The following is a 20,272-nucleotide window of genomic DNA, read 5'->3' as shown; positions in this document are numbered from 1 at the left end:
ATCTCTTTCTTTTTTTTTTGGGCAGTTCTGTTGTCTTTATCTTGACGTAAGAGGAGAACAATACAAGAAAGACGCCTTCTAATTGTTAGGTTCTTTTCCTTTTCCTGCATTAAATAAGACATTAATGTTCTGCTGTTCAATCTTGAATCTGATACTTCCTTTAACAAAGCATACGTAAGTGATCGAAATAAAGTTCAGTCCATACATGATAGCAGCACACCATCTTAGAATTAAGCACACAATAATAGTTGGAGAATGATTCAGCAACTTCTCTTTCTTGGAATGGAGGAGGCGTTCGTCCGTCAGGAGGGGAGCTCTTCCGGTGCAGCGTCCCCCATCACGCTTCCATGGCGGAAGTGATGGAAGCCCTGCACCATCTCGCAGCACTTGCAAGGCCTCGTCACGGCTGCAGCACCAGCGGCGTGGTCGTCTTTCGGCTTCCTCGCCACGATCACCGAGTTGATGACCTCGTCGACGGGGTGGTGCACCGTCAGCACCTCGAACCCTGTCAGTTCCGCTGGCTCCACCACCGGATACAGGAAGGCCCTGGCGCTGTGGGCGCTCCGGGCCACCAGGACGGCCCCCGGGGCCATGTGGCGCGCGAGGTGCTCAATCACCCGGACCTTCTCGTCGTGGTCGACCCCCACTAGCGCCGCCAGGAACACCACGTCGAACCCCCTCAGCTCGTCCGTCACGCTGAGCACGTCCGCCGTGTGGAACGCCATGCGCGCCGCCATGTCGGGATCGCTACGCACCAGCCGGCTAGCGCGATCATTGGCAGTCGGGTCTAGATCGTAGTTGTGGAACTCCGCCACCGGCATGTGCCGCTTGGCCAGCACGATGGAGGTCAGAGGCAGAGGTCCGGAGCCGACGAACGCCACCCTGCCAGGCCGGTTCGGCACGTGCCTCGCCAGTAAGGTGTACTCCAAAAGGCTGAGCTTGAGATAGTTGGAGTAGTAAGGGAAGAGCCTCAAATGGTCGAGAGGGTTGTCATATGAAGCCAGCAGATCAGAGTGGTGGCTCTCCAAGAGGCCCTCCGCCTCTCCACAGAGCATAATGAGCTCGGACCTCATCGCCTGCACCTCGGAGCTCAGCTTGGACACATCAATGGCGATCACAGGGATGCAGATGTTGACCAACTCGGTAAAGAGCTCGTTCACTTCCTTGGATGGGCTCAGTGTGGGAAGCTTTGAGACGCACTCATAGATCTCTGTGACCCTCTGAACCAGCCTCTCCTCTCGGTTCCCCATGGCAAAGCTTGCGATCAAGAAGCTAAGGCTGACGGCCAACACAAACACACCTCTCTCAGCTTCCCCGAGAGGATATATATATAGGCAATGGGGTGTGAGGATAGAAAGAGATGACCCTCGTCCTCCTTGCATCGCATCTCAAAGCTGACCTTCTCCAATACCAAGAACGACGATCCATCCAACAAATCCAAAATCCATGTTTCTTGTTGGATAACAACAGCTACGAAGAATCAAAAACACAAGTCTACGATTCTGATACTGTTTTATATTCGCACAGGGCGCACCAAATTAACCCTTTGAGATAGAACGAGCCGTGTAGTGATATAAGCTTGCTTTGTTCATGTCAACTCGCAACATTGCTTGTGCTCTTAGATAAGGTGATCTATGTTTGGGTTTCTTGGATTATGTCGATCCAAGGAGGAATTTTTATGCGTCAACCTCGACGATTTCTTTGTAATCCAATTATCTAAACCAAGATTTATTGATCTTATATGCAATTTCGTACAAATCGAATCCGTACGGGATGATATAGTTGGCTTAGGATATGGTAGAATATGTATAAATCATTTGCCACTTGCCATCAAAAATTAATGATAATAATTATTGAAGTGAAAAATCGTTGGAGTCAAACGTAATCATAACATTAGAATTCTAATGACATGTACATTAGAATAGAATTCTCAATCAAATGCAATTGGTACAAAACCTTAGAAGACTTTTAGAAGATAGTCAAGGTCAAATCGAGTCAAAGATGACATGGTCGATTAACCAACCTTCCTACGCGAAGTAAATTTGACCTCTTATAATATTGGATAGTTTAATTAAAATAACATTGGATAAGATTAGTTAAAAATTAAAATTAATATTGGATTAATTACAATACATGAAGTTGTCACCTCTACTTTTGATGGGTTTTATGATACCCAAATGAATGTTTTGGCTTGATCTCCGGTCAACGACTACAATTAGGACTTTTAATATTTTGAATAATCAAAATCAATTACTTATATTCTTCAAATTAGTGTAGTTGACTTTTTACATCTAATGAAAGTAACCCTACTTTTCTGATGCACTTCACATATCCAATGGTGCAATTTCCCACCCAAAAATTTCATGGTGTCCAAGCAATAATAATTTTATTGTATTTTATGATTCTTAGAGCTATTATCCTAAGTGGACAAGAAATTCTATAAGAAGAAATTCTTGAAATTAGGGTTTGATTCTTATGTAAAATATGTAATTCTGCAGGATTTATTAGAGAGATGTAGAAGAAGAAGAAGAAGAAAAATGACATATTCTCCTCCCAAAAGAAAGATATGTTATCGTTTCATGAGTTAAACAAAAGTCAAAGCTTGGATTTTGCTTCATTCATGCTATTCTAAAGGGTCATGATGTTTAGCAACATCATATCTAAATGAGAACAGTGAAGTCTATGTGATACGACAAAGGCAACAATGGTCACACGCACGCTATCGATCTATCTATCAAGAAGAAATCTGCTACAGGAGAGAGATGCCAAAAGAAGTCTTGTTGTTAGGTTCTTTCCTTTCCGTCCAAGCTAGCTAAGTATTTGTTTCTTCCTGCGCCAGACCAAACATGTTGGACTTGGAACACTCTCTGAAACGTTTCTTCTTCTCTCCAATCTTAGATCTTTCTACTGCAACGATACTGAAACAGGGTTGGAGCTTTGAACTCATTTATTGGTGTGCCTTACATCCTGTTTGCAGAATGAGTTCAGCTGCATTCAGATGAGAATTCTGCACTCAAACATTGATTCTGACATATTTTCCTGGCAAGCAAGTGATCATCATCACAGAACACACTTTGTATTTGGTACAATTATAGGGAGCGCATATAAGTGATAGAGATCGAAGCTTAAGTCCATACATGATATGTAGCAACAGGAAAATACCACTGATTTCCCTGACAAATTGAAAGGGGAAGACGAGAAGATATTTAGAAGCACACCATATTAGATCTTAGCACGCGGGAATAGTTAGACACGCATTAGAATGTGTCTGTGCCCAATGATTCGAGAAGAGGTATTTGAAGGAGGAGGCGTGAGTTAGGAGGGGAGCTCTTCCAGTGCAACCTCCTCCATCATGCTTCCATGGCCGAAGTGATGGAAGCCCTGCATCATCTCACAGCACTTGCACGGCCTCATCACGGCTGCAGCACCAGGGGCGTGGCCGCCCTGCGGCTTCCTGGACACGATCACCGAGTTGATGACCTGGTCGCCGGGGTGGTGAATCGACAGCACCTCGAACCCTCTCAGGTCTGCCGGCTCCACCACCGGGTACAGGAAGGCCCTGGCGCTGTGGGCGCTCCGCACCACCAGGATGGCGCCCGGGGCCATGTGGCGCGCGAGGTGCTCGATCACCCGGACCTTCTCGTCGTGGCCGATCCCCACCAGCGCCGCCAGGAACACCACGTCGAACCCCCTCAGTTCGTGGGTCACGCTGAGCACGTCCGCCGTGTGGAACGCCATGCGGGCCGCCATGTCGGGGTCGCCGCGCAACAGCCGGCAGGCCCGATCGTTGGCGGTCGGGTCGAGATCGTAGTTGTGGAACTCCGCCGCCGGCATGTGCTGCTTGGCCAGCACGACCGAGGTCAGTGGCAGAGGGCCGGAGCCGACGAACGCCACCCTGCCCGGCGGGCTCGGCACGTGCCTCATCAGTAGGGTGTACTCCAAAAGGCTGAGCTTGAGATAGTTGGAGTGGTAAGGGAAGAGGCTCAAATGGTCGAGAGGGTTGTCGTAGGAAGCCAGCAGATCAGAGTAGTGGCTCTCCATGAGGCCCTCCGCCTCTCCACAGAGCATAATGAGCTCGGACCTCATCGCCTGCACCTCGGAGCTCAGCTTGGACACATCTATGGCGATCACAGGGATGCAGATGTTGACCAACTCGGTCAAGAGCTCGTTCACTTCCTTGGATGGGCTCAGTGCGGGAAGCTTTGAGACGCACTCGTAGATCTCAGTTATCCTTCGGACAAGCATCTCTTCTTGCTTCCCCATGGCAAAGCTAGTCATCAGAAAAGAACCTCAAGGCCGAAAGGCGAGCACACACCTCTCTCTCACATGCTCCCACGGGGATGATGTAGGTCCCTATATATGGGCAAGGGGGGTGCAAGACGACACCTTTTCGATCCAACGCCATGGATGGTTAGGATCGAAGCAAGGGGGTGCAATATTAAATCGACAACAAACGCTAAACAATGTGCAAGAACACAAGTCTAAGATTCTGAGACCCTTGTATTCACACAGGGTGTGCCTGTTGCACCCCTTCCGAGAGTACGAGCTGCATGGTTCCAGCTCGGTCTTTTGGTAAATCACTACGTGCATGAACACTGCATTGATTGCCTATATTTATTTCGGTGATTTATATTATTATGCATTGGTAAAAATGCCGTGAAAATAACCATCCAATAATGCAATCTACCATCCAAAATTTGACCTACATGCATCACCTACACTATTGGCAAACACGCAACTTGTGGAATATCTTATAATCGATTAGAGGTTGACCATCCAATTAATTAAGTATAAAAAAAATTTCAATGCGAGATTTAGTAAGAATCAAAAAATGAATATATAATCTTATCCTTACAAACAAAGAGAGAGAGAGAGAGAGAAACATATGGGACGCACATAAGGACGTGAAAGATTTATGGGTCATTGGGAGGATGAATCATTGATAGGGACATCAAAAGGTAGCTGTTGACATTGAGATTTGGGTGGCCTGTTTCATGCCTTCTTCTTGAGAAGAGTAGCCACCTACGTGATGTATTTTGCCTTTGGAATATTTGCATTCACACCGTAACTCAAAGTTGAAACAAAAGAGCGATGCATGGGGGTGACATCACAAACGAAGCCATTTACGTCTCCACCGATACCTTTGCATTAGGGATGTCAGCCTGATAGATTTTATTTCTATTTTTTGAGTAATCGTATTCATAGACTTGGTTGATTGATGGTAATCAAATTTTCCATGTAATTTACAAATCCAAGAAGAGCTGCACATGAACAAAGCATTGGGCTTTTTGTTTCTCTATACCTCCATTCTCATGTACACAAAGAATGTCACCATTGTAAGAAATGAAAGAGATTAAGATTGAGAGAGAGACATGATAAGATGGATGACAGAAGTTCAGATTAACAATGCCTTTATATTTCAAGTTTTCTGCTGAGAAATCATGTCACAGATAACAATCTCTTTTAGAACTGGCAGAACATGATGGTGTCAGAAGAAAAGAGTTGTAAGAGGAGGCATCTCCACTGAGAACTGCCAGTGTCTGTAAATAAAAAGGATCTTGCAGAGTCCCCACTGATGAGGACACCATGTCAGTGAGTGATGAAAGAGCACTCACCCCAAGTGACTTGACATGGAAGAATGATCTTTGGCAGTTTGATAAGAGTCGGTCACAAAACCACACATTAGTGAGTTTAGTGAGTGAAGATTCTACAAGTGTAGTGCATGAACTTTGTAAGAAGATGATCACATCAAGTTGACTGAAATGATGTTACTTTCATGCTGGCATTTCTTTAATATCATATGGTTCTTTTGTTATTTAAAGATACATTTTACTCTCCCTGGACATAAGTATATTATAATAAACTTATTTTTTATAATCTATATAATCAAAGGTTGAGTCAATAAAAATGAAAATAAATCTCGACTTACCGAATAAAGTTGAAGATTAAGAAAATTCATATTTTATTATAACAAGTAAATTCTTTATATCCGACTCAAGAAAATAATTTCTCTATTTATGAATCATATAATACATCGTATATATCTCGATAATTATTCATCATTTAATATGAGAAAGAATAAATATCATATCACAAATATCATTCGAATCATTCCTTTGACAATAGTCGATTTAAATAGTGATTGTTTAGCTATCACATAAATATCTTAAAAAGTAAAAAAAAAAAAAAAGATATCAGTATCATTTTCATTTGTCTTTTTGCGATTTGTGGAGAAAGTTTCGGCTTCTTCAATTAAATATTATTGATTTTTGAATAAGTTGGGAGATGACAAGCATCTTGCATTTCATTTGGGAAAGAGATGATTCGTCATATTCTAAATTCCTATTTGATGTAAAGTAGAAGCATCATCATGACTAATGCACGCATTGAACTCCACTTCCCTAAATTAATATTATCTTGGAGTGTCCTTTTTGGATGTGCATAGGAAAGATCGAACAAAACTTCCATAACTTTGATAACATTGTTGTGGCCATCCTTGAACTTAGACACTACTATAGAACTTGTTCGAACGACAAGACATCACAATGTTTTCTTTCCCCTACACATGTCAATCATCCATCTTTTATCATTGCTATCAAGTTTTATTTGTTTTTGCTTTCATTCATGATCATTTTGTTCAAATCAATATAATAATCATCTTTATCAAAATATCATATAGGATTATGAGAAAAGAAAAAAATTAAATTAATTTGATCATTTTATAGACATAAACAAGCACTTAAATAATGACATTGAAATATTTGATATTTTAATTATTTTAATTATTTCTTAATTAATAAATGATATCCTATACTAAGATTACATATTTATTTCTTTTTTATGATTTTAGTATTCATTTATCGTAGATGATATAATAAACACATATATATTTGTCAAATAACAAGACTCATTATACCACAGCGCATCATCCGATATGGACGGTGCATATTAATTTGTTGGTACACTTCATCAAATCATGTGTTAGTATGTCGATATAATTTGGTATGTATCGTATTAATAATCGATTAATATATCAGTACAGTTGAATAACACGAACCATGTTAAATAGTACTCGATCCAATATATAATATTTTCATGTCAAACAAGTATGTCAGATAACCCTAAATCTATATATTAGAATGATCTATATATTAATTTGTTGGTACACAATTTTGTGTGTATTGGACACACTGCTCAAGTAGTAATCAGATTATAGTTTTCTCTTACAATAGAGATGACACTAAAGATAGATCTTGATTCTCCTATCCTCATTAAATATACGGCTAAATATACTCATCGATACCCATATATAATTTAAGATACATTTGCATGCGGCTGCTAACTCAATACTTTCAGGCTGATCTCATGCTCGAGTTGTGTTTAAACAAGGCTAGTAAGATTTGAATAGAGAGAGAGAGAGAGAGAGGAAGGAGGATGTCGACATATGCCGCCATGTTGGATGAGCATTAGGTTTCACCTTCTTCCTTAGAGGAAGGTGCTTCCACTCTCCTTCTTCCGTCCACCACCACTGCACACTTGCACCTGCGTCCTACTTTGGAAACAGCAACTCTGTGCCCCCTTTTCGTTCTTTAGCAGAGGAGGCACTCATCCGGAGAAGATGATGCTGCCTCTATGAATATTATGTTGTTGCACCAATCATGCGTGCATGCTGCTCCTGCTTTAGTCAGTCATTATGGCCACTGCCTTCCAAAGAGCAGAAAGGTTGTCGCGACCACTCGACGCAGGGATTGATAGCTGATGCATCGTTGTCTCCTCCTTTCTTCCCCTCCTCTCACATCTCTTTCACTGTCATCATAACGATCAAAAGCAATGGCCGAGGCTGCGAGCCATCGACAGGCAATGGTTTCTTGGGGACGTTGCCAATAATTGCAAGACCATAATAAGTCATGCTCTGAAACTAATGAAGTCATAATCACGTCTTCTTAACATTTTAGCCAAATTTATTGTATATAAACACTTAAATCATTAAATAATATGTATATGTATAATTTGATCTTTAACGAGACGATGAATGAACAGGAAAAGATGTTAGTAAATTATTGACATTGAGAGTCGTAAAGTGTAAAGGAAAAAAATTTGTATTTAAAGAGTATGGAAGAATAAAAATATCATATGATTCAAAATTAATCCTAAATTTATAAACATGTAATTTCGAATAGTATCGTACGTACGGGTGGTACGTACCGGTCCGACGATATATCGATACGTGGACCGTCTGTTACCGGACGAAATATGCTACAGTGCTACAATTTATTGTACCAGTGTAATAGTGCTATAATAAGATGAAGAAATATTTAAAACCACTCGGTACGACATGGTGTACTGAGCGGTACACAGTACTGTATCGTACCGAGCCGACTTCGAATGTATATGTATAATTTGTTAGAATTTTAAAGAGTCACACATGTATAATTAAATGTGTTAAGCCATTATTTTAATTAACCAAAATTAAAGTGATCTAATTAAAGTAAAGTTATTTGGCTAAAGGACATAATTGTTATGAAAATTAATTGTGTGGATACCATCAATCATGTTCCTAACTTAATGACGAGATAAGTTAGGAATATGAAACTCTTGAGGCATAATTGCAGATTCATCAATTATGAATACAATTATAATTGTAGATTCATCAGTTATGACTATAAATAAGGTTATGGTCCCCAGTTGCAGTATCGAATGAAACTTCTTTTCACCCGTCAAGAAGAAATCTAAAGTTCTTAAAGGATACTTGCAATTGGAAGACCAAATCACCAATCAATTCAGAAAATACTCTAATGGATTCATGAGGTACGCTTCCGTATTAATCCCTTAATATTGTTGTAGGATTTCATGCATATTATAATGGATTTGATAATGTTTTATGGAAACATTATTAATCCCTTAATATTGGATCTATTCAGTTTTGATTCTATAAAACAAATATTTGATCCATATCTGTTAAAAGAACCCAACAAGTGGTATCAGAGTCATCCTACAATGATTGATGAACATTTAAGCTTTTTTCTCATGAATTTTAATGATGTTTTCATCAATATTCATCAGTAATTTGGTTCTATCATTGTTGGGAAAGATGATAGTTTTATGTAATCATGTTATTTTGAAATGCTTTGGTTCTATTATCGTTTGAAAAGATTATGGTTTTATGTAATCATGCTACAGTATGCTTCACATTATCTTTTCCACTTCGTGTCTTTTCCTATTCATCAATATGTAAAAATTCATTTTTGCACTACAAGGCATAAATTTCTCAATTTTTTTTTAGATTTTATCTAATTAATATGAATTTAATTAATTAGATATTGTTATAATATTATGTTGGTTTAATAATATTGTTGTAATATTATGTTGGATTAAACATAATATTGGTTCTATAAAGTTGTTTGTTGACATAAATTGAATGATTTACGTGCTTTAAATATTTTAGTCAACAAATTAAGATCAAATCAATTTGACTAATATGGTCCAAATTCAATTAGTGATTGTATAATATTAGATTGAGTAATTTAATATATGAAGTCGCCAAAGTGACCTCTCATATATAACATTTCTCATGAAAATATTAAATGTAGTGTGTATTTACATCCATGCGGTAATTATCCGGCCCAAAGGAAGGTTAATGACTGGCAGGATTTTATACATACTTGTAATGGTAATACGTGATAATTATAAAGTTATACATGTAAATGATAAATCAATCCAAAAATGGGTTTTTCATTTGACATGCCTTATTATCAGTATTTGATCATTACAACAAGACTACCACTAGCAATTAATATTGAAGTCCAAAGACAAGATATTAATGTTGCACTTGGTATCTTGAGATGGGTTATATCATTATTTGAATTTACTTAAGTTTATGGTAATAAATATGAGCATAATTTCTGGTTATCTGTTGTTATCTTATTTAGGTTCTCTTATAAAAATATTTGCTAACCTCAATCCAGTACTGGTTTTAAACGAAACCAACTTTAAGGGCAAGAAAAGAAAACATAAATGTGGAAAAAATGAGGCTGATAAGGGCCTAGTACAGAAGAAACAAAATAAGGATGATACTTGTTTCTTCTGCAAGAAATCTGGGCATTTAAAGAAGGACTGTGCTAAATATCATGCTTGGCATGCTAAAAAGGGAACATTCCTTACTTTGGTTTGTTCAGAAGTCAATTTAACTTCAGTACCTAGAAACACTTGGTGGTTAGACTCCGGTGCAACTACTAACATCAGTGTTTCAAAGTAGGGTTGTCTAAGCTACCGAAGGCCCAATAATGCTGAGAGATGCATTTATGTGGGGGACGGAAAATCGGTAGATGTGAAAGCTATAGGAATATTTAGATTGTTATTATGTACCGGATATTAGTTAGATTTAAAAGACACTTTTATTGTACCGTCATTTAGACGAAACTTAATTTCTGTTTCTTATTTGGACAAATATGGTTATTCTTGTTCGTTTGGAAACAATCAGTTTACTTTGTCTTTAAATTCAAATATGATTGGAACTGGTTCACTTATGACTTATGATAATCTATATTTACTTGATACTATAGCATCCTATCATGAAACCTTGAATACGGAATTGCAAGGTACTAAATATAAAATTGAAAATTCTGGTATATTATGACATAAACGTTTGGGTCATATCTCTAGAAATAGAGTTGAAAGACTTGTGTCAGATGGGATTCTTGATCCCATTGACTTATCAGGTCTAGATTTTTATGTTGAATGCATTAAAGGTAAACAAACCAAACCTAATAGATCAGGTGCATATAGAGCTACGAACGTCTTAGAATTGATACATACAGATATTTGTGGACCATTTCCAACATCTTCATGGAATGGTCAACAATACTTCATATCATTCATAGACGATTACTCTAGATATGGATACCTGTATCTAATACATGAAAAATCTTAATCTTTGGATGTGTTCAAAGCATTTAAAGCTGAAGTTGAAAATCAACTCAGCAAAAGGATAAAAAGTGTCAGATCTGACCGTGGAGGAGAATATTATGGCAGAAATGATGGCTCAGGTGAACAACGTCCCGGACCATTTGCTTTATACCTAGAGGAGTGTGGAATTGTCCCTCAGTATACAATGCCTAGGTCACCTAGCATGAATGGTATAGCTGAAAGACGAAACCGCACACTTAAGGACATGGTAAGAAGTATGATTTCTCAATCTACTTTGCCAGAGTCACTCTGGGGAGAAGCAATAAAAACTACAGCTTACATTCTTAATAGAGTACCAACTAAAGCAACTTTGGACTAGGAGAAAGCCTAGTTTAAGACATTTTCGTGTATTGGGTTGTCCAACTGAGGCAAGGCCTTACAGGCCTAATGAAAATAAATTGGAACCCCGAACAATAAGCAGTTACTTTATTGGTTATTCTGAGCGATCTAAGGGGTATAAATTTTATGATCCCAAATCAAGAAATATTTTTGAGACGGGTATTGCTACATTCTTTGAGGATATTGAGTTTGGGAGGAGAAATAAGATTAAAGACTTTACCTTTGAGGAAGAATTGGTTCAGTCTGATCCGATTCATATAGTTGCTACTAATATGGCAAAATCTATACCTCAAAAAGGATATAGTCATTTCAACTCCTATGCAGTATGAAGAAATTATTCATGAGGAACAAACTCAACATTCTTAAGAATCTATGTCGCAAGAGCCAACACCTTTGCGACGATCCACTAGGGAAAGGAGGAGTATCATTTCAGATGATTATATGGTATTTCTCTAGGAACATGAAGAAAGTAGTGGTATAATGGAAGATGATCCAATCAACTTCCGTCAAGCCATGGAGGATTCTAATTCGGATAAGTGGATTGAGACAATGAATCAAGAGTATAAGTCCATGCAAGACAATAAAGTTTGGGAACTTGTCCCATTACCAGAAGATGTGAAACCCATTGGTTGTAAATGGATTTTTAAAACCAAAAGGGATTCTAAAGGTAATGTCGAGAGGTATAAAGCATGTCTTGTGGCGAAAAGCTATACTTAAAAGGAAGGGATTGACTTTAAAGAGACCTTCTCTCCAGTTTCAACGAATGACTCTTTTAGGACAATTATGGCTCTAGCTGCACATTTTGATTTAGAGCTTCATCAGATGGATGTTAAAACAATATTTCTCAATGGAAACATTGATGAAATAATTTATATGGTGCAACCAGAATACTTTGTGTTAGGAGACCCAAAGAAAATGGTTTGTAAATTGATAAAACCCATGTATGGACTAAAACAAGCATCCCGTCGGTGGTATCACAAATTTCATCAAGTAATTTTCTCATTTGGTTTTGAGATGAACGCTGTTGATGATTGCGTGTATCACAAATTCAGTGGGAGCAAATTCATTTTCCTGATATTGTATGTGGATGATATTCTGCTTGCCACAAATGATAGAGGCTTATTGTATGAAACCAAGAAATTTTTATCTAGAAATTTTGAGATGAAAGATCTTGGTGATGCCTCTTTTGTATTAGGAATCCAGATACACCGAGATAAATCCCGAGGTATTCTAGGATTATCACAAAGGAGCTATATCGATAACATACTCAAAAGGTTTGGCATGCATGATTGCAAATCAGGAAACACCCCTGTCGCAAAGGAAGACAAGTTCAGTCTCAATCAGTGCCCTAAAGGAAATCTGGAAACTCAAGAAATGCAGAAGATTCCCTATGCATCAGCTGTATGGAGTCTAATGTATGCACAAGTTTGTACGCGTCCGGATATAGCGTACATTGTTGGAGTGTTAGGCAGATACTTAAGCAATCCTGGAATGGATCACTAGAAGGCAGCTAAAAGAGTCATGAGATATTTAAAGAGGACAAAAGATTATATGCTCACATATAGGAGATCAGACCATTTGGAGATCATTGGGTATTTTGACTCCGATTTTGCTGGATGCCAAGACAGTAGGAAATCCACTTCGGGCTGCATTTATATGTTGGCTGGTGGGGCGATTTCTTGGCGTAGTGCTAAGCAATCTCTTATTGCTTCTTCCACTATGGCAGCGATATTTGTAGCATGTTTTGAGGCATCCAATCATGGAATTTGGTTGAGGAATTTTGTCACAGGACTGCAAATACTACAAGGGATTGAAAGACCACTAAAGATATATTGTGATAATAAATCGGTTGTTTTATACTCCAACAACAATAGGAGTTTGACTAAGTCAAAGCACATTGACATCAAGTTCCTAGTTGTGAAAGAAATGGTACAAAGTAAACAAATTTCTATAGAACACTTGGGAACAAACTTTATGTTGGCAGATCTTCTCACAAAAGGTATACCGCCCAAGGTCTTTCATGAGCATACTGCTCATATGGGTATATCAGAATTTGAGGAAACTTTAGTTTAGTGGGAGTCTGTCATATGTTTGTTGTATGTTCTATGCCAGATTCTATATTTGTACAGATATTTTCTGATATAAATAAAGCTTCAGTTTATTATACTTTGTACATTATGGCTATTAAAGTTATTAATGATCTCATAAAGATAAAATTGGACCAGTTAAAAATTGACATGTACATATCACATTCATGTAATTTTCATGCTACACATTTCATAATTGATCTATGTTATTTGATTATATTAATATTAGTGATCATTGATGGGTTTAGCTATGATTGATATAGCGAAGACCGCTTTGGTCCTATATTAATATAGTCAATGGACGAGATTGTTTTGTATGTCATATTTAATAATGACAATAGTTTTGAGCTCATAAAGAATATCACATTTATAAGGATACATATGTGACTCAATGGGAGATTGTTAGAATTTTAAAAAGTCACACATGTATAATTAAATGTGTTAAGCCATTATTTTGATTAGCCAAAATTAAAGTGATCTAATTAAAGTAAAGTTATTTGGCTAAAGAACATAATTGTTATGAAAATAATTGTGTGGATACCATTAGTCATGTTCCTAACTTAATGACGAGATAAGCTAGGAATATGAAACTCTTGAGGCATAATTACAGATTCATCAATTATGAATACAATCATAATTGTAGATTCATCAGTTATGACTATAAATAAGGTTATGGTCCCCGGTTACAGTATCGAATGAAACTTCTCTTCACCCGTCAAGGAGAAATCTAAAGTTCTTAAAGGATACTTGCAATTGGAAGACCAACTCACCAATCAATTCAGAAAATACTCTAATGAATTCATCAGGTACGCTTCCGTATTAATTTGTTTCTCAATTGTTGTAAGATTTCATGAAAACATTATTAATCCCTTATTTTGGATCTATTCAGTTTTGATTCTATAAAATAAATATTTGATCCATGTACGTTAAAAGAACCCGACAGATGCATCGTTGTCTCCTCCTTTCTTCCCCTCCTCTCACATCTCTTTCACTGTCATCATAACGATCAAAAGCAATGGCCGAGGCTGCAAGACCATAATAAGTCATGCTCTGAAACTAATGAAGTCATAATCACGTCTTCTTAACATTTTAGCCAAATTTATTGTATCTAAACACTTAAATCATTAAATAATATGTATATGTATAATTTGATCTTTAACGAGACGATGAATGAACAGGAAAAGATGTTAGTAAATTATTGACATTGAGAGTCGTAAAGTGTAAAGGAAAAAAATTTGTATCTAAAGAGTATGGAAGAATGAAAATGTCATATGATTCAAAATTAATCTCAAATTTATAAACATGGTATGTAATTTCGAATAGTATCGTACGTACGGGTGGTACGTACCGGTCCGACGATATATCGATATGTGGACCGTCTGCTACCGGACGAAATGTGCTATAGTGCTACAGTTCATTGTACCAGTATAATAGTGCTACAATAAGAGGAAGAAATATTTAAAACCACTCGGTACGGCATGGTGTACTGAGCGGTACACAGTACTGTATCGTACCGAGCCGATTTCGAAACATCGGTATGGTATCGCATTCCTTGTTTATAAATAGTATTAAGGTTTATTGTTATCCCTAAAGTAATTGTAAATACAAAATAGTTATTTGCTATAATAATATCGTTAGACAAATAGGTCGATATTTATTTTCTAAGAAAAATATAATAGTAATTTTCATGAGTTATTCTGTATTTTTGTTGTTGTTGTTTTATATACTTTCTTTTGTCTTTTCTATTTCAGTTTCAATTTTTTGGAAAATAAATATATGATATGAAATGTAAAGATAAAACATATTTAGCATAAAACAATTTTATTAAATTTCTTTGTAATTCATTAGTATTTGATAATCTTATTCGATTTTAATATTTGATTTTAAATTTATATTTCAGACCGATACTGATCCTTTGGATCGATCAAACCTATTCATATCAGGAAACAAATATCATAGTATCTTTTAAAAAAAATTCAACATAGGATATCTTATTTCATAAAACTTTTGGAAAATATCTCAAATGCAAAATGTAATATCGAATTATTAAATTTAATTTTCCTAACCTTTTATGTTTTGTGGAATAATTGATCATTTTAACATCTTAGAACTGATTATTAAAAATAAATCATTCTTTAACATCCATCAACCCAAATCATAATCCAGATTCAGTCCTATATAACTATCCAAATCTTTTCCCATGTTCGATATCGGATTAAATTAGAATGTTGAAGTATTATTGAAATCGCATACAAACAATTGATATCATTAAACATTAATCTCTTTTATATAGTCCCCACTCTCTAAAAAAATATAAATGTATTGATTACTATAAAGATTTAGCTTGAGAAGCTGAGGAATGATGGAAACGGAGAAAAGAATGCTGAAGAATGGACAGGAAGAAGCAATTTGGTCTTATGAAACAGATGCATAATGGATACATTACTCAAAAGAGTTGCATAAATGTAGTTCTAGATGATTTCCTTGATGAACGAAAGTAAAAGATGTTGAATCTCGTATTTTGATGATGAAACAAATTGAAATGTGTTTATGTTTTATTCTGCATTTTGAGTGACGCAGGATGCTTCGATCAAGATGAGACAATTAAAGTAAGAAGAATCATGTTGTGCCGAGGAAAACATGTCAGAAGATTGAACGTCGAACCGGTGGATCGGTCGACGTATCGACAGAAGGCTTCGGGTCGTGGATTCGGACATCGGGCCAAGAAGAGCGGATATTACGCCAAAGATATCGGAGTTGCGGAGTCAATTGGCCGATTGGGCAATAGGCCGCAAGAGATGACGATGCGCCGAAAAATCGGACGAAACGTTGAGGAACCAATGACATGCCAAACAACTTGATTAATGCTTAGTATTAATTGTCTAGATCGAAGTATGTTTTATATGTGCAGGATTAACTATGATGGCAAGGCATGGAGCAAAATGAAGTCCCGGAGTCAAAGACGCGATCACGTTGGGAGTTCGAGAGTTCGTCGGAAGTCCGGACGTTTGTCGAAAGTTCTGGAGGAACCAGCCGAGAAGTGTCGGAGCTTGCCAGAGAAACTCATCGGAACTCGCCAAGAAGATTATCGTGAACTCCAGGAGCTTGTCGGGAGTCCGTCGGAAGTTCGCCGGAAGATCACTAGAAGTTTGTCGGAAGAATAGACATAAGAACTTGTTTAGCTTAGCAAATATCTTAGGATTTCATAGTTAACACATGATTGGACTTAAATTTGGGCCAATCTAATTAGGGGCCAACAAGGCCCATGTAAGAATTGTGTTGGGCCCAATAAGAAGCCCAAACAATATCCCAAGAAGTCTTACCGTTATGGCATAATCTTCGAGACTGTATTAGGCGGTGGTACCGCTAGTCTGGGCGATCATACCGCCCCTAGCAGGGTGCCAGGTGGTGGTACCGCCAGTTTGGGCGATGGTACCGCCCAGCACTATGCCTCAAGCGGTGTATTGCCAGACCTGGATGGTGGTACCGCCCGTGCCCGGGGAACTCGGGATGGAAAAGTTTTAGGCTCCAAGTTTGAATCAACTTAAAGCCTATAAATACCTCTCATATCCTTGGTTAAAGCATACAAGTATTGAGAGTAAAAAAGTATGAAACGTTGCTGCAATATTGCGTGAGCTCCTCTCAAAGTTTTAACTATTAGAATAGATTGAAAAAAGAGTGAGTGAGGGTATAAGGGTTATCTCCTAAACCTGGTAAAAGGAGAATTGAGTTATAAAAGTTGATTGGCCTTCGCTTATTAAAGAAAAGCCTTCGGTGGACGTCGGTGATCTTGTCTTAGTGTCAACTCTTGATCTAACAAAAGATTGACTCTAATATATTTCCAGAGAAGGGTAAAAAGGCCCATGATAATGTATTTTGCAACCAAACACTTACATCCCATCAAATTTAATGATGTTGAAGTATTTAATTAAAAACAGCTGCTTGAGGATAACCTAATTAGAAGAAAAGAATTGTTCCAAGCAAAACCTTTGAAAACAAAAGTTTAAGATATATATATATATATATATATATATATATATATATATATATATATATATATATATATATCTTGGGTGATCATGATATTTTCATATGAGGAGGAAAATACACATGATTTACATGAGAGAGACTATATATATATATATATTTATTTATTTAATGTTCTCATATTATAAAATTTTGAAAATTTCCATTGATACATACAAAGGATGATGATAAATCATTCAAATTTTATATTTATTATTATTATTTAAATTTATTGATTCTCTGAATTGTTAACCTTCATCTGGATGGAGCTGATGGTAACATCCTATTGCTGACTCTAACTCACAACTTCAGTACAATTAATGAAGTCCAAACACAATCAAAGTTGAGTTTAATTTTGAAGCTGTTTTGTCTCATTTACATAACATCTTAGTCTACTCAAGCTTAGGGTAGAAGAGATTAAGCTGCATAGTTTGCAATTGCTTTCTGCCACTACAAGCCATAGTTTTTCTATTTTGGAGCATTAATTATAGAGTAATATGCTTATTGCATGCACTCTATGAAATATTTGGTCAAATATCCACTTTTTAGATTTGGTCTAATGTCTTTTATCAACTACTACTAAATTACAAGCCATAGTTTTTCTATTTTGGAGTATTAATTATAGAGTAATACTTATTGCATATACTCTATGAAATATTTGGTCAAATAACCACTTTTTAGATTTGGTCTAATGTCTCTTCTAAAATAATCAACCCCTTTTAAATGATCAAATTATCATTCCTATGCTTTCTTATCAACAGCCACTCAATTGCAAGCCATAGGTTTTCTATTTTGGAATATTAATTATAGAGTAATGCTTATTGCATACACCCTATGAAATATCTGCTCAAATGTCCACTTCTTAGATTTGGTCCAATGTCTTTTCTAATATAATCAACCCCTTTTTAAATGGTCAAATTATTATTCCTATGCCTTCTTATCAACTGCTACTAAATTACAAGCCATAGTTCTTCAAATTTGGAGTATTAATTATAGAGTGATGCTTATTGCATACACTGAAACATTTGGTCAAATATCCATTTTTTAGATTTGGTCTGTTGTATTTGATAATATAATCAACCCTTTTTAAATGGTCAAATTATCTTTATGTTGGTTTCTTATCAACAACTACTATCATCAACCAGTGAAAAGACTTTTATTTCTCTGCAATTTGAAATAACACCATTTAAGTTTAGATTTCCAATTTGAAATAGTGAACCTTTCAGTTCATTTATTTCAGTACTTGGGTTGTAGTAATCAAAATAATCTCAGGAGCTTCTTACAAGTGCAGATAGGCTGTTAAATGATTCAGCAGAGAGTTAAATTTATATGATAGGAAATAATCTCCTCAATTTTCAGAAAACTTAAGAGATTGCTACTGATTCTAAATAAAGATTACCAGTGACAGTGCTCCAAAGTCAAAGAAAACTTTGATCAATCTAAGCAAACAAGGCTTGCATAAAATGCACTAACCATTGCGTATACATCCACAGCTCATTGACAACTTGAGCACATTAGCAATAAGTTTCTCTCATAAGGTGTTGGACTTCCTATCTAAATATTTAGTACTCAGGAGAGTCAGATATGTTTTATGTTTATGACTACAACATAGATTGGGAAGAACAGAAGATTTGTTGGGAACTATTTGAACAGCTTGAAGAAATGTTTGTGTTGTGAAGATGGTTGGTGGTGGGACAACATATATGTTTAGGCTTCTCAGGAATCAACCTACTGAAATGAGATCATTCTCCATTAATGATTCTGTGAAGTGCTCACATCCAAATCTTGAGTAACCCAAGTAGAATCAGATACCATGGAATCAGATTCAAATGTTGTAGCCTCTTCTAAGACATCAGAAGAACATCCTTACAGAATGATAATGTTACTGGCTCAAACATTCCAATCAACATGCAACTCAACAGAACCGGGGAACTGATGGAACAGTGATGGAGACACAGGCGAGGACATGCCTTGCACAACAATGGAGTTTTCAGAACTGGATTCTGTCAGCAGTGGCCATGGTCGGAAGCTTACATGGCTTCAGGAGAGAGCTCGGTATACTGGGTATGTCCAAGGCCATCCCACTGGCCTCCTCCACGAACCGGAGCACCGAGTTCACCGACTGCAGTCTCTCCATCAACTCGCTCAGCTGCGCCCTCAGCACGGCGTTGTCCAATTCCACCTTGGTGTACTGCTGCGTCACGAGATCGGTCTGCTCCGCGATCTGACTGTTTTGGATCTTGATGTGCGCCATTTGGTTCATCAGATCGTTTAGATGCTGCTGCTTCTTCATCCTTGACCTCCGCGCGGACTCCCGATTCGAGAGCATCCGCTTCCTCTTCCTCTCATCGATCACTGGTTGCGAGTCCCCCTCGGAACTCGAAGCCCGGCGGATCGGGAAGGAAGACATGCTCTTTCTAGTCGAAATCGGATCGAACTCGAAGTGAATGGATGAAGCGATGTGAGTCAGTTCATGAGATCACATAGAACCAGTAGAGGAGGAACACGGAGAAGGAGTGGAGGAAGCAGAGGCTGAGAGTAGCGAGATCCATGAAGGCTGGGAAATTGTTCTCGACAGAATCATCAAGACCATAAGCAGTCTTCGATTACCGCCACGACACAAGACAAAATCCACTGAAGAGGAAGGCGGATCACAGAAGATCAGATTCTGGAATTTGAGGGTCGATGATCGCGATCTGAAAACCAAAACCAACGCTGAAAGATCAGATTTTGAAGCCGGATTCGAACGCAGGGGAGGATTCCACCAAAGACTAGTCACAACAGAAAGGCAGAACCACGCTGCAGAAACCAAGAACAGGGCCTAAACACCAAGAACAAAAAGAAAACATCCACTC

At 37.5% G+C, this 20,272-nt stretch overlaps 3 protein-coding genes across 3 annotated transcripts; all 3 read right to left on the bottom strand.

Moving 5' to 3' along the window:
* Positions 1–53: 53 nt before the first annotated feature.
* On the bottom strand, positions 54–1,673 carry LOC135626720 (nicotianamine synthase-like). The gene has a single exon (XM_065132266.1). It carries the CDS (start codon positions 1,380–1,382, stop codon positions 303–305), a length of 1,080 nt encoding a protein of 359 aa, XP_064988338.1. The 5' UTR covers positions 1,383–1,673; the 3' UTR covers positions 54–302.
* A 1,432-nt stretch (positions 1,674–3,105) lies between these two features.
* LOC135627387 (nicotianamine synthase 3-like) lies at positions 3,106–4,326 on the bottom strand. Its single transcript, XM_065133470.1, has one exon. The coding sequence runs from the start codon at positions 4,276–4,278 to the stop codon at positions 3,316–3,318; it is 963 nt and encodes a 320-aa protein (XP_064989542.1). The 5' UTR covers positions 4,279–4,326; the 3' UTR covers positions 3,106–3,315.
* Positions 4,327–19,407: 15,081 nt separating this feature from the next.
* LOC135584470 (bZIP transcription factor 53-like) lies at positions 19,408–19,827 on the bottom strand. Its single transcript, XM_065133716.1, has one exon. It carries the CDS (start codon positions 19,825–19,827, stop codon positions 19,408–19,410), a length of 420 nt encoding a protein of 139 aa, XP_064989788.1.
* Positions 19,828–20,272: the final 445 nt, after the last annotated feature.

Source organism: Musa acuminata, chromosome BXJ2-11 (assembly GCF_036884655.1).
Source record: "Musa acuminata AAA Group cultivar baxijiao chromosome BXJ2-11, Cavendish_Baxijiao_AAA, whole genome shotgun sequence".
NCBI lineage: Eukaryota > Viridiplantae > Streptophyta > Magnoliopsida > Zingiberales > Musaceae > Musa > Musa acuminata.
Note: the sequence above shows the minus strand (reverse complement) of the source record. Positions and strands in the feature narration are given on the sequence as shown.